This window comes from Rattus rattus, chromosome 7 (assembly GCF_011064425.1).
Source record: "Rattus rattus isolate New Zealand chromosome 7, Rrattus_CSIRO_v1, whole genome shotgun sequence".
Lineage (NCBI taxonomy): Eukaryota > Metazoa > Chordata > Mammalia > Rodentia > Muridae > Rattus > Rattus rattus.
Genome location: NC_046160.1, coordinates 66728533 through 66744183, shown reverse-complemented (window position 1 = coordinate 66744183; position 15651 = coordinate 66728533). Strand labels below are relative to the sequence as shown.

General features: G+C 42.9%; 1 protein-coding gene across 7 annotated transcripts in view; it reads right to left on the bottom strand.

The window, feature by feature from the left end:
• Npas3 (neuronal PAS domain protein 3) overlaps window positions 1-15651 on the bottom strand; it is an 814553-nt gene that overhangs the window by 697989 nt on the left and 100913 nt on the right. For 5 of the 7 annotated variants that reach the window (XM_032907733.1, XM_032907727.1, XM_032907728.1 and 2 more), the window contains exon 2: window positions 11421-11510. The exons of the other annotated variants lie outside the window; for them this stretch is intronic. In XM_032907733.1, coding sequence (XP_032763624.1) covers window positions 11421-11510 — 90 coding nt within the window. The remainder of the gene's footprint in view (window positions 1-11420; window positions 11511-15651) is intronic. 7 annotated transcript variants of the gene reach the window in all.

Here is a 15651-nt window from a genome sequence, read left to right as displayed (position 1 = left end):
TCTTCAAAGCCCTCTGGTGCTAAGAGACTACCCGAGTTCCAGAGCAGCAGGGCGGGCACCTTCCTGGGTTGGGAACCAAATACGATGATGCTGATGATAGGAAGGATAAAAATGACAACAACCACACTCAAATGAAAGAAAAAATGAACAAGAAGAAGGGAGATATTAGGCGTGGAAGTATAAACACGAAAGGGAAAATAGTAATTTCCTGTGTTGGGGCAAAAAAATATTATTCCCTCTCTGATGTGATCTCATTGCTTTTATGTAGTAGGAAAGTCATATCTATCCTGAAAATTATTTTTCTCATTTTAATACACATTCAACATTTTAAGCTAAAAATAAGAAAACACTAATATTCTTGGGTATTAGATATTTAAATGTTGTTTGATAGTCTGTCAATCAAAAACTGCCAGAAAGGCTGCTGACCCACCTCTATTACCGTCACCAACAGGAGGCAGGTCACAAGACTGAGCACAATGAAATCTGTCATTTTTCTTCCATGGACAAGAGAGCAAGGTTTACTGCAGGAGTCTGTTCATACATTAGCCACGCATCCAAATGGGTTTGGGATATGGATGGCTGAGGGGTTGCGGTGAGGGGAATCATTCCAAATGTAAGATTTCAACTAATTTTTCCTGAGTACCTACTTAGAAATGGAAAGAAGCACTTGAGTACCTAGTACCAGGTTCTGTTCTGATGAGCTTGTATTTAGTAGTACATGAGGTCCCATGGTAAGCCCTAGACTGCTACAAGAAAATAGTAAAACTTTCAGAAAATGTGTGACATGTTCATGATTGAGCAGAGAATATAGAATAAAATGGGATTTGCTATACCAATGTCTCAACAAAGCCTAGACAGTCACCCACACACTGTGGTACCCCAACTGCACTTGGTCCTATAGAGAAACAATGCCCTTCCAAGGGGACTTTCAAAGAGTGGGAGGTCTGACTTAACCACATTATCCATACATAGTCTATTAACATCCAATCTTCAAAGGTGTGTTGTGCCTCATCGCTAAGCTTGTGAGCATTTGCATATGTCATCGAATGATGCATATATGTAAGAGAATAAGAAAAATTCTGATTTAATCTTGGATTTAATGTTTGACTTTTCTTTCCCATTCTCCATCTCATCTATCAGAAAATCAACTCTCCCTTCAAAATATCTTTCCCTGCCCTGGTTTCACATGTGTTTAATCCCAGCACTTGGAGGCAGAGACAGACAGATCTCTGAGTTTAAGGCTAGCCTGCTCTACATAGTTAAGCTCTAGGCCAATCAAGTCTGAATAGTGAATCCCTGTGTCAAAAGACAAAAATAAATAAAAACCAGAAACAGATAGGGTCTGTTTTAGGCCAGCCAAAGATATCCAGTAAGACTTTGTTGGGGGGGGGAGAAAGAAAGAGGGGGGAAGGGAAGGGAAGGAGGGGGAGGGAGGGAGGGAAGGGGAGGAAAGGAGGGAGGGAGGGAGGGGAAGGGAGGGAGGGAGGGAGGGGAAGGAAGGAAGGAAGGAAGGAAGGAAGGAAGGAAGGAAGGAAGGAAGGAAGGAAGGAAGGAGCTAGCACAAGCTCTTCCCACTAGTTCTACGATATTTGCAGTGTGACCACTGGAGCCTCAGTCCAGGTCCCCTGCCCCCACTTTTGTCCTCTGAAGCACATGTGCGGCTGGCAGCCAGGTTCAAGTAGATCGCCCAGCCTTCTGAAGCCTAACAGCTTTCAGTGTGCTGTCTACCACTGCGCTTGCCCACTCACCCACTGCACACCAGCTCCTCAACGCTGGGCATGTCAGCGCCTCTTCAGCTTCAAGGCCTTAAACATTCATCAAACCCAGAATGGTTTATTTTTGCTAGCTAAATGACCACTCAGTCATTTCCTTATAGTTGTCCAATTGCCATCTTCCTGATGGGGCCAGCCCACCTTTGCCCCAGAAGAGCTAACTTCTCCCTAACTTCTGTTTGTTCCATTGCACCGACCACTATCTAACACACTGCATCCTCCTTCATTCTTCATGCTTGGTGTTTACTGTCCAAGGCTACCTAACCTGGAACACTAAGATATGAGTCTGTGTTCACTTGAGTATCCCAAAGAGCAGTTCCTTGTTACTGTAAGTACTCAATTAGCAGGCCAATTTAAGAGAAGAAAGAGATCACTGTGGGTGAAATTAAAGAGACTTCACAGAGGAGGAAAGACAAGGAGTCAGAGCATGAGCTGTGGCTGCCATTCATGGGCAGAAACTGAGATAGCCTAAGGAGACAAGCAAGCTGTAGGAAGACTGGAGCAAGACTAGTAGTGGCTTTGAACCATCGGCTGAGATTCCTGCACAGGAATGAGCAGCAAATGAGCAGGGCAGGAGGTTGAACACAGCATTGAATCCGGTATCTACGTGTAAGGTAGCTCAGAAAGAAAGGGAAAGCTTGCATTTGCTAGCATGAAATATTGAACACATCATAGCATTTATTTATCTAGATCAAACTGATCAAGGAGATAAAATAGGACTAATTTGGCATTTTCAACAATCTAGGCCTGAAGTGATGCCCTGAATTAGGAAAATGAGAAAAGAAAAAGAACTATTTCCAAAGCTCTAAACAGAAGACCTGAGACAAAAGAGGCAGAGTAAAAGATAATTCCAAAAGTGAGCTTGAATGACCACAGAAATTAAAACAAGACAAGTGCGAGGTAGAAGAGAAAGTTTCTGGGGATGGCACCACGGTCTGTTTCCAAGGACTGTTGAGCCATCATGTCCCCCAAATGCAGAATCAGAATGGTGCCTGCTTTAGGTAGCCCAAATGGATCAATTACATAAATTCCCCAAAGTCAAAGATTCCTGTCTGTACCATGCTTGTCTCTGTCCCTCCAGCATCAGCCTCACTATATGGAAAGGCAGTGAACACAGACATAAAGTAGAGAAACTGTCGCATCACCACTGATCTGCCAGTCAGCACTGGATGCAGACGTCACCCCAGTGTGGAAGGTGGAAACCCACCACTTCCGAGGACACCAATCACAGACTGAGGCACCTGGCAAGTTTCTCCAGGAGATGAAACTGTGAGTTGCTGCAGCTGTCCCCCCCTCCTTACCCATCAGGAAGTCCCGGGGAGAGCATGCTGCTTCTCCAGAGCAGAGAGCTCTCAAGATTTCTTTACCAGGACATCCAAATGTCCCCAACACACACACATATGTCAGGGGGCTTTTCACCCCATGGAGCCATACTCAGTTTTGCCCTGAAAAATGTTCTCTTAATGGAGCTGAGAGAGGAAGTAAAGAGAATAATAACAACAACAACAACAACAACAACAACAACAGCAATAATAATAAGATGGGTTGTTTACATTCCAGTTTCAAGCAGGGCAGCACTGGGCCATGATTCTCCAGGAGCTCACCAGAGAAATGATACTGAGAAGAGAGGCTACACCAGTACAAATGCTCAAGCAAAGCAGAGACAATCACCAGCTAGAGCGTGGGCCACTGCATTGGGTAACGTGTGTGGGCAAGCAAAGAAACTGAGGCCTGGGAAGCTTTGCAAGTGTTCTGAGGAAACGGAGAGGGAAAAGTTATTCTTCGAATGTTGCAGAGATGGTCCGTTTGGTGACATAAACCTCAAACACCTAAAGCATCCCCTGTGTCATATGCATCCCAGAATGCTCATGGAAAAACCACCAAGGCAGCATTCTTCACTTGATGGCCCGTGGGCCAACATCCTCAAAGCACCCAGCCCTCCCCTTGCTTGGAGAACTAGAGCTAAACGTCTATTACACAATATGCAAAATTCTTTTTCTGTAATCGAGACAATGGTGGCCCAGAGCTGGCAGGTGAGAGGATGGGTTGCCGCGGGAGCAGCTACTCTCCTGCATGTGTGTATCTGGATCTTACAAGGATATCTGTTCCTATATTCTGCCACGCCCTTCTCAGCATCAAGTTCACCCTCTTGCAGGGTTTCCACATTCCAATACTGTACTATCTCCAGATGAAAATATTGAGCTGGTAAAGACTCTTTTTGTTTTTTGTAACTGCTGCAAATCTTCTCACTAATCAGTTTATCTCTGGTTCTTGCCAGAGGAATTTAAAGTTCACTGAAAAAACAAGCGATAAACATCCAGAACCTCGACGCAAGCTACGCCGGAAAACGCATTCCTGCAGAAGACAGCTAGCATGTAGAAGTTCACCGCATGGCCTGCAGCTTCCCCTGCAAGCTTAGCTCCAGTAACTTCCCAGCTAATCCATTTGTGGATCAATGCACAAAAACCCACCCAGGAAACTGGGCTGCGCCTGCAAAGAGGGCATGCAGGTAAATACACTAGATACAGCCAGGACAGACTCCAGCTGTTAGCACAGGTAAATACACTAGATACAGCCAGGACAGACTCCGGCTGTTAGCGGTTGCCATCTTTGAGTGCTACAGATACAAAAGCCAGTGCCAGCATTTCTTCCCTTACCTTGCAGGACTAAAATATAGCACATCTGTATTTATAAAGAACTATTCCAAAAGAAGGTCTTGTAGAAAAATGAAAACCTACAGCTGTGAGAGGAAACACTCTGCAGATGACCGTGGGGCTAGAATCAAGCCAGACCCATTTTCAGCCACCTGCAGTAATGACTAAATGCTGCCACATGAACTTGCGATCCCAAAACGAGTAGCTCGTACTCAGAGTGAACATAATTCTTTTCACTCCGATACATGAACTGAGCCCAAAGAGTCAACTAAGAGATATGCCTACAATATAGATAAAGCTTCCTTTGCGGTGAACGCAACGTACTGCACCCATAGTTCGCACATGACCACAAGCTCCCAGTTAGTGGTAAAACCTGAACACAGGTACTGGTTCTCTGGAGCCACCCATTGGGGACTTTGGACACAGTCAGCAGTGTCAGGACGTGGATCGCTCAACCTCCATTCCTCACAGCCTGCCAAGCTCTCTACTCTCCGATCGCAAGTTTGTGGGGTTCTAGGACTTGCCCCACAAGTGTGTCCCTAATGAATTACTTTCTACAATGTAAGTAGTCACTTGTCTCACAATGAAAATATACACTCCAGAGAGGGCAATCAATATACCTTCATTCTAAACCATCCTGCCTCGACGTCCGTTTTTTTATTCTCTAGCATGGATACACCCTAAACTAGAACCAGTCTACGTATGCATGGGACTCCTCAAGAAGGAGAAGCAGTCAGTTCAAGGGAGATTCTGAACTGACTGCAAAATAGGGGAATTCTCCTTCATCCCTGCAAATCAAAATGACTAACCAACACCAGCCAACGCCCACAGCCTTCCTTTCAAAGCATGTATGACAAGCCTCGAAGTCCGATGCAGAGGAAGCTGTGTGTACTTTTTGGCTTCCTTCCAACCCATCTCCTGTGTGATTCCCCAGGCTGGGCTGCACCTCTGCTCCTGCACTCCTCAGGGCTCTCACAGGGTGACTGTCCTTCAGCCTGATACCGTTGCTCTCCCTTCCTTGCCAGCCTCACCTCTGAACTCCTCTGCCTGCTCTGTGAAATTCGTAATGTGCCACGAGTGGAAAGCCAGCCTTTCAACCCAAATCACTACTGTAGGCGCCTCTGCCCAAGCTGAGAGCCTTGAAGCTCTCTCAATACAAAAGGGTCTAACATGCAGATTTCTGTGGAGGTACTGAACAAAGCTCATCCTCTCTTTCTCACTCTTTTCGACTCTTTGTTACTGTCTGCTTCAAACACAACCAGCATACATTACTTTAATATAATGGGAAAGATCATGTAACAGCAATCAATTAATCAAGCTAAAGAAGTCGCCAGCCCTTCAGCAGAAGTGACCCATTACCCACAGCTGCTCTGTGAGGTGCACACACTTTACACTCCCTCCCTGGCCTGGCGTGTGACAGCATTCACATACAGACACATCACAGTCCTACAACTAGGGGCTCATCGCTTCTCCTCCTCCTGGGTCCTGTCCATTTCTAGACACAAGAATTCTTGGACAAAAACAGGAGTAACACTAAACTGGTTAGAACACCCACATTCTAGATTTGCTGTTTGGTAAAAGAAAAAAATCACTCCTTTAGATTTGTTCATTATAAAATGCAGAGTCCCAGGTAGACAGCTTGGCCACCAAAGGAATTTACTACCCAAGCCCGGAGACCTGACTTAGATTCCCAGAGAAGCACAGGGTAAAAGGAAAGAACTGTCCTCTGCCCTCCTCAAGTCTACCACAGCACATGCACCCCCTCCCAACACACACACACACACACACACACACACACACACACACACACACACACACACACACTGTATAAATAAAACATTAATTTGTTTTAATGCAGACTTCTGAGGGTAGGAGTGTTATCAGTTCACATCAGATCTGCAGTGGGGAGTGAGGAGCCTGGCTCTCCATGGAGACCACCCTTTGAAGCTCCAAGTAGGTAGAAAAGTGGAATGAACTTCCCAGAAGAGGGAGAGGGGTTGGGACAGGAGTTGGGAAACGACCTAACAACCCTGCCGACTTGCCCCTGCCGCTTTAGGCATTAGGAGTTTAAGGCCCCAACCAACACATTCTCAATTGGTTACTGAGCATTCGCTGCACTTCTGCGCCAGGGTCCCTTGGGTGGGGTCTTCTCCTTGAACCGGGGTCTTGCAGTGTTTACTGCACTGTGCCACATGCTTCGGGCAATGCTGGTGGCAGATGGCAGTGCCTCAGAGTCCGTCTTTTCTAAGGGCTGGTGTGCTGACTATTCCTGAACACAGCCTAAATGATACGCTAGTCTGCTGAAAATCCCTCCATCACAGCGGCCCAAATCTATCTAAGGTAGATTGCAATTTAACGTCTCCGATCCACATGACCCTTCCCAACCTGCTCAATCCTCTTCCACTATGGTTTTTTTTTTTTTTTTTTTTTCTGTGCTAGAGATCAGATCAGGGTTTTGCATGCTATGCAATCAAGCTACACTGAGAGTTACCCTCTGCACGCACGCGCGAGCACACATACACACACACACACACGCACACACACGCACACACACATACTTCTGAGCATGTGTCTACATATATGTGTGTAGTATCTGTGGATACTTGTAAGCACGAGCACAAATGTGCATGTTTATATGGAGGCCAGAGTAGATGTGAATACTTTCCTTTCTTGATCTCCAACCTTATTTTTGAAGGCATGGTCCCTCCCTGGGCCTCGAGATCATTTATTGGCTAGACTGAGTCATCAATGAATTCCAGGGCTCCCCATCTTCACCTCCTCCCACCCCAGCATGAGGTTACACACCCATGCCACCATACTGGACCTTGCTGGACCTTCCTCTTTATGGGGTGCTGGTTAGGCCCTCATCTTGAGTAGTGGGTACATTGTTAGATTTTTCTATAACAGGGTCACTCTGTATAGCTCAAGATGGCAGGGAATGCAGGATCTTCCTGCCTCAGTTTCCCTAGGATTGGAAGTGCAAGTATGAACCTTCAATCCTGATCCAAATAACCTTGATCCTTATAGCCTTATTTCTACAATGCCACATCGTGTGTATGAATGTTTCATAAGTCAAACACTTTCCTGTTCTCATTTAAAAATAAAACTTTGTCCCTGTGAGGTGGCCAAGCAGGTGGAGGCACTTGCCACCATGACTGATGACCTGAATTTGACCTTTGGGACTCACAGGATAGAAGATGGGATACAACTGTCATAAGTTGTCATCCTCTGATCTTCATGTGTGTGCTGGGGCACGCTCTCCCCAATGTGTGAAATTAATTAATTAAATGTAAATTTTATATATCTCATTAAAATTTTATTTTATCTTAATCTTTTTGAATTTGTAGGATTTTTAAAACATTCATACAGTGTATTATCATATTTTCCCTAATTCCTCTCAGATACTCCTCACAAAATAAATAAATTATAATATACATTTTTAAATAAATGAATAAAAACTGTCACCTTCCCTCTCTTGATTTTCTACATTGCTTTTACTTTTACATTTTAAAGATCAAAAAACCCCACAATTGTCTTAATTTGGAAAGAACATTGGCTCGTCCCAATCAAATCCAGTAACCTGTAAATGAGTTTGTTAAAAAGTAAGGCATATTACTGTAATCTATTAATGCAGTTGAAATAGGAAGAAGTTTCAGTAATAAATTAGAACTTTAGGAGCAGCTAATAATGGGTTTTATGTCTATGTTTGTTTAATAACTTCTAATATTTTTGAAATGGTCTAAACATTTGAAAAATACCAAGTAAAATCTAAATGCCACAGAAATCCACGATAGTTACAAAACCACAGGCTAACCCTGGAAGGATTCTGAGTATTCGGGATCTGCCACACTGGTGAAGGGTGAGCGACCACTGATGGAGGGCATGATATGCAGCATTTTCCAGTGTGGGTGGTGCTAAAACACTTCCTCTAATGCACCTGTCTAACACAAGATCACTCGCCACCCTGGACGCGGTGGGTGCGCCTGGACTGGTCTGAACTGGTTCCCGTACATCCCTGGACTGAACAGCCTCTTCCTCCTGGTGGCCCTTCAATCCACTGTGCCCTGGATATCTGATGCAGACCCGCATGTCCTGTTTATATCCATCTACCTGACCCTGTATAACAGAATTTCTCATTTAGGGGGTGAAAAGACCAAAAGGAAACACATTTTCTCTCGTGACCCACTCAGCACATACATGTGCAGTTGAATCTACCCACGTGGCTGAGAGAAACAAAACAGAAACCTTAACAAATAAACACGTGCTGACTTACAACACATGAAAATATTCTGTTCTTTTCTCTCTCATCACTAAATTAAACTCATACCTCCTGTTTGGGTTGTGACAAAACAATTCAGCCACATGGACCACAAGCTCGCTGAAGACAGGAGAACATGGCATTTGCCTGAGTTCTCACTGTACCTAGTAGTAATTATGGAAGTCCAAAAAGATAAGCAATTTTCCCAAAGATCCAAAAAGTATAGTTGCTAAATGATGCCTCAAAGCAGGAAGATAATGTCATCATATCAGATGGCTAATACTTCACAATAAAGCAGGACAGTCTCCCAAGACAGCCACTCACTCCTTCACCAGAAACTGACAATGGGCTCTTTAAAATCCTGTCTTTCCTCATCACTGACAAAAGCGTAGTCCATTGCTCACTAAGGTTTAGTGTCTCTGTTTGCCTAGAGAGAAGATCTGCGTGATCATCCGTTTCCCTATTCCTGGTAGCAACCCCTAACTGCACTGAAAGATGCCACGGCTCCTACGAAACATCTCCAGGCAGAGCTGGGTAAACACTGGTTAGCAAATGGATGGAATAGACAAAGTCTCTGTCACACTGACGCCAGCGTCCCATGAACCAGAGACACTAGAGAGGTGGTGTAAACACGCGGGACAGTAAGGCCTGACGCCAGAGACCAGCACGCCTGCACACTGCACTCTCTACAGGTGCGGCGGAATGCACGAGACAGTTCCAGACAGGGCGGTTAAGCATCCTCACTAAAACACACACCACTATTAATCATCTTAGTGACAGTGCTCCAGTTGAACATCGTGGGGATTTCCTCCCCTTCTTCATCATTTATTTGCCAATATTTCCTTGTTATGAATATCCCCCAAGTGACTTCCCCCAGCCGTCACAGCTGTGCTGCCTACGGTGCCTACCTCGACTGCAAATACCACTGACTCTTAACACAGCAACAACAAAAGCCCCTGAGATGACTCCTACGGTTAAAGGAGGGGCCTTCGCATAGACTAACTGACTCATGGCCCACCAAGCTCCTCACTTTACACTGACCTACCTCAGCCTTTAAGCACATGGTAATTTCAGACAAGTGACGCTGGCTTGATTGCAGTAGCTGCCTGCTGGTAGCCATTATTTGAAGGGTCAACAATCGATTGTTGCTTTAGCATGTCCTTGAAGGACTGCTTCCTATACAACGATAAGCTTCTTCAAAGAATCCATACGCCACAAGAAAACTACATATCGCCAACAAATTACAGAAACCTAGCCACCAGGACACACACACACACACACACACACACACACACACACACACACACACACACACATTAAAAGGACTCAAGTAATTTTGAAAAAATAATTGGAAGATAAGTTTTCATTGTGGTATTGTGGTTACACCAATTAGGTCAATTAGGTGACAAAAATCACATATATATACATATATGCAATATATAGAGAGAGAAAAAGAAAGATTGATACATATCGATATACATTGGTTTATCAATAAATAAAGCACGAGTGAACCATGGTAGTATCCACTGTGCAGCCATTATCAAGCACTCTTACAAGCCACAAAGGCAGGGAACAGTCTCAGCTGCTTCTAGGATCTACTCCGGAGCAGTTCCAGGCCTTCACAGCCGCTAGCCTTTCTCACCTCTTTTAAAATGTACACCTTGAAATGACCCTCCACTGCAGGTAAGAAGTGGGTGAGAGCAGAGCTCGCCAGCTTGTACTCAGACAGGGTTTTTAGTTAGGGAGCACCTCATTCTTTCCAAAAATAGCATTCCGCTGTGAAAAAAAGTATAAAGGCAAAACGGCAGCACGGTATGTTTGCGAAACATACGCAGAAGGACGGATACCTTCTGGGGAATCACGCTAACGGTGCATTTTCTATAGGAAAATTTGATGTTAACCTCTCTCTTCAACAAATAATCCACAGTTGTTTTGGAAAGCATATATATTTTATTCTTTTTTCAGAAGACTCCGAATGGACCATTTGGGGGGTGGGGGGAGGGGGGACAAAACAACTTCCTTCTGAGCAAAACCAACGCAAATCAAACTGTGCTGTATCAAAACCCCACTCCCTCCCCAGAGCACCAGGTTGACTTCAGCACCAGCAACAAAACCTCGGCACCCAGCATGGAGATGCTGTTAAGCAATGGACAGAGCAAAAGGCAGCAAAGACAGAGGACTCAACTTCAATTTAACTGTCCTGGAAGGTACATAGTAATTAGCTGCAAAGCTCTGAAATCTTAGCTAGCATGTTAAGTCTGCTACATGACAGTATAATTTGACTTCTTAAAGGATTATGCAAATTACAACTCATCATTCCATTACAGGATTGAAAAAAAGTGACAGCTAATTTATACATAACACACCTTTCAAATCCCTAAGATACGCAGCACCTGTGCCATGTATTTCGCTGAGACTTTCTTGCACATAAGTACTTGTTTATTGCAATATAAAGAAGCTTACCTAAGAGCTTTAATACAGTTATTTTTTTAAAAAAAAATTCTTTTAGACCACAATTTCAAAATAATAGACTCCCCCACCCTTGATTTCCAAGGTAAAATTTTTGTTTTTCTTGTTTTCATTTTGTTCCATTTGATTTGGCTTTTAACCCCCCTCCCCAGTATAAATTTGATAAAAAAAAAATAAGGTTTAACACAAATAAGCTATTCGAATAGCTGGCAACCACAAGCACTGATGCACGGGCCAGAAGGCAGACTCACAAAGATTTCAACATACTTCTGGTAGGTAGATTCACAGTAGATTCCGTCATATCTGTAGATTTTCCTACATTCTGATTGGTTGGGCAGAGGATGCTGGGCAGTTATTCTGTAGAGGCATCAAAAACAGACAGACATGACTAGAGAGCGGAATGCAGGGAAACAAGTGTGCTGAAACGTAATCATTTTGCTTTTTACCCTTAGGCTCTACTCACAACTGTAATGTCCACAGACACTGTACCATATGAGCTCCCACTCTAGCGAGCCCCAGTCAGACAAAAGCGAGTGCTTTGATTCTTCATGGAAACAATCTTACTTCTAATCTCAAAGTCATAAAAGTAGAAGAAAATCAGGACAAGGGTCTAAAGCTAAACTCACTCTACAGTCCCCGTGATTAGTTTCTAAAGGAAATGTTAAAAACAAATGTCATTAGTGTTTTCGTTACAGGACTGTCATTAATTCAATCAGGCGTTACGCGAGGAGGCAACTGTAAATTAGCTATAAAACCGAAGTTGGGTTAATACGTTTTCAGCTTTATTCAATTTATGTGGAGTCTGTACGCTCCTGGTTTCTAAAGGGATGTAATACAGCTTACAGAACTGAACCCAATTAGGGATAAAAACACAAGCAAGGCCATCGGGAGCGAGGGTTAGATGTTAACAGGCACCTGAGATGAGCTGATTACAGCGGATCCAGGTTTCTTGGCAGTTAAGGCAAAGGGGGGCTTACACAGTTTTTCTTTGTATCACTTAAGCATATAAATTCATCTGAGACTCCCTGCATTATAGAGACGTGAAAATGCTGAGAGGCATTTTCTGACCATGCCCTTCTATTGAAAATCTCTTCATTCAGGGGGAAAAGTACATGAGGAACCTATCTTGTTTTGTTTTGGTGGAAAGTCATGAGATTTAATCAATACAAAATATCAGTAAGAGTACCAAGCAGTTTGCTCTTATAACTCTAACAGAAAGCAACATAATACCTAATCTTCAAGCATATAACATAGATTTGCATTTAAATATGCATACATAGTCATATATTTTATATATGCATATACACAGACACACACACAGATACACACACAGACATACACACAGACATACACACAGACACACACACACACATGCACAGACATACACACAGACACACACACAGACACACACACACAGACACACACACACACACACACACACACACAGACACACACACAGACCCACACACAGACAGACACACACACAGACACATACACACAGACACACACACACAGACACATACACATAGACACACACACACACACACACACACATACACACACACCTTCAGTAGTAATTAAATCATGCAGTGCATCCCTATTCTATAAAAACTCAGATGAGTCTTTTCTAATTTCTGTGTGCTTCTAATGTCATTAAGTTTACTTAATATTTCATAAAGCCCAATATACCTGGGGACAGCACTTTATAACAAGTTAGGTTCTGTTCTGGAGCTGTATTTATATGCTTCCCTCACATATTATTTAACATGTTCTCTGTGCTATAATCAGCCTGGCCCCAAATCTCTTATTAAATTTAGCCGGCCAACAGTTCTATCTATAATTAATCATTTGCCCCTTGTTTAAAGTGATTTTTAAACCCCATTTGATTATTGCACTCAACTTCTAGCATAAATTCACTCATTAACTATCACTGGAATTCTAAAGGCTTTCATTAACCTACGTGGTATTTCACTGTAAAGCTGGTCGAGGAAAGCAGGAAACACAAACCGCTTGAAAACAAGTGCGAGCTGGTTTGAAAGATGCGATTACAAGGTCAGCCTGACAAATTCATTTTAGCCATTAAGTTCACAAAAACAAACTCTGGGAAGAGTTTTTAAGCAATGGCATTAGATACTATAAATTAAAAAAAATTAAATGTATTTGATGAGATCGCACTGAAGTACTCTGCATTTCTCTTCAGTATCTTTCTATGTTTAAAGTTGACTTCTTGAGGCTTGCTCTAAAGACTGGAAAGCATTTACATAGGAACAGATCTAGGCGGACGCTCAAGAATTCCATAAACCATCTCAGAGAGGTGTTGGGTAAAGAGACAGAGAGACAAAATAAATAAAAAGCACCGTCACCTTCACAGGCCCCCTTTAATGACAGCCAAGGTTATAATGAAAGTTTTGATCTGCCTGCTGCATTTCATTGAGAAAACTATCTGGTGTAAAAAAATAACAGACAAAAATCCTCTGCAGGAAACAAAAACCCCAGCCTGCCGTTTACTTAACACTTGGTGTTTCTCCTTTCTTGCTACAATAGATTATTAACCAAAGGCTTTTTGAGTTCATTTTCTTCACCTGATTTTTGTTTTTAAAGGTTAAACACTACCAGTAAAAAGTTCAAATACGCCTTTCAATCGTGAAACTATTATGAACCACGGTGTCTGCCTATCAAACAGTCCACGGTCCTCCCCCTCATGTCAGTCCTGTCTGGATGGACTCATCATCCAGCTTGGGGTAGACTTAAGTGCATTTACATACATGGGAAACGTGTAAGCTATGACTAATTTTAACTCACAGGGCAGAATTTAAATAATTAGTTACAAGAAGTCAAACTAAGGGAAAAAGGAGGAAAGAGATGGTTAGAGGCAGAGTAGTAAATTGTTCCATTTTTGCAGGTAATCTAAATGCAAACTAGAAGCAACTTATCATGAGAATGGATTTTCCACCATCTGGTCAAATAACAGGGGATTTGTCTAGTGGCGAGCAAAGAATGGAATGATGTGAGAAAGATTAGCGGGCAAGTCCTACAGTTAGCTAAAATGTATTTTGTGCAAACAAGAACAGATGACGCCTTAACAATTACACCTGTCAAAAACTCCAGAAAGCAATCCATCTCTGAACAGCCCAGTTGAAAACAGGCTAGTTCATAACAAAATGAATTTTTTTTAAACAATTGCCAGCCATAACAGTTTGATGCATGACAAGCTTAGGAAGTCACATTTCACGTTCAACTGAAACCTTAACTAACTGGACCCTGGTTCCCAGTGATAAGTAAGATATTAGACCTTCTAAAAGTGTTGAAACCATATAAATGGCAGGTTTAAAAAAACCACAAAAGCAAGGAAACTTGAAATTAGAAACAAAAAATCAGAAGCAAGAAACTGCCATGGGCATATCCTTTGGGGCCCTGTGTACCACCACTGTCCTAGTGCTACCGCTGTCCTGGCACCATGGACTCTTTCCTGGGACAATCGTTCCTTTGCCGAGGGAGAGCTCATCTTGATGGGGTTCTGCAGATGTTCCGAGGGGTTTTTATTTCCTGACCTCCATAAATGCTGGCATTCCTCTGGAGTTTATAGGAGTGTGTTTGTCTGCTTTCCCTTGTTATTTTAAGTTGATAGTCTGAACTTCTATCGTAGCCGGGCGTACATCATTTCATATTAATCTTCACACTTAGGCCATTCTGTCAAAGTCCCCAGAGATCCCATTATAATACACACGACTCAGACCCGAACTGGTAATGGATTTGAGTGGTGACGGTGGTTCTTATTTAATGTGTATCAAGCGATATAATCTACCACGTATCTAAAGGCTGTCTGTGTTTTTAAATACATCTAGAAATACTTAGAATTCCCTAGTATCTTTTAGTCTTTGAAGATAACAGTGACTCATGGGCATTCTCCTGGAGATTTTCTCAACAGCTATGTAAGCTGTAGAGGTTATGAAGACTATATGAGAACTTCATTGAAAAACTATCTGCGGCTTCCTTTTTATTTGTTCTATTATGTTTCTATTTTAATAGCTATGCTGTTTATAATGTCTATAGTCTGACTCCAAGAGATTGAAAAAAACTGAGTCTTTCTATGATAGGAATTTGTTTCCTGTGATTCCTCTATGCCCTGTAAACAACAGGGACTAGTACCTCATGCCTTCCATTGCTAAAGCTGGGAAGCTACATCAATCATATTAAACAAAATGCTTACCCATTAAGTTCTGATGGCACCAACCCTAGCCTTTGTGTAATGAAACCGTGGCGGTGCTTCTCTAAGGCACATGTGCACACACTGATATACTACACCAGGCAATCTGGTTAGGAGCTTGGTTAATGTGTGGCATTTGCCAAGTTACCTCTGAGAGGCACAGCTCCCCATGGGAAATGGGAGTAGTAAAAAGTATCTGCTCTCTAACACACTAGGAAAGTTAAGAGAACTGGTTGTGGGAATTTGCTTAGCTCTGAACTTTCACCTATCAACAACATGATAAATTTTACC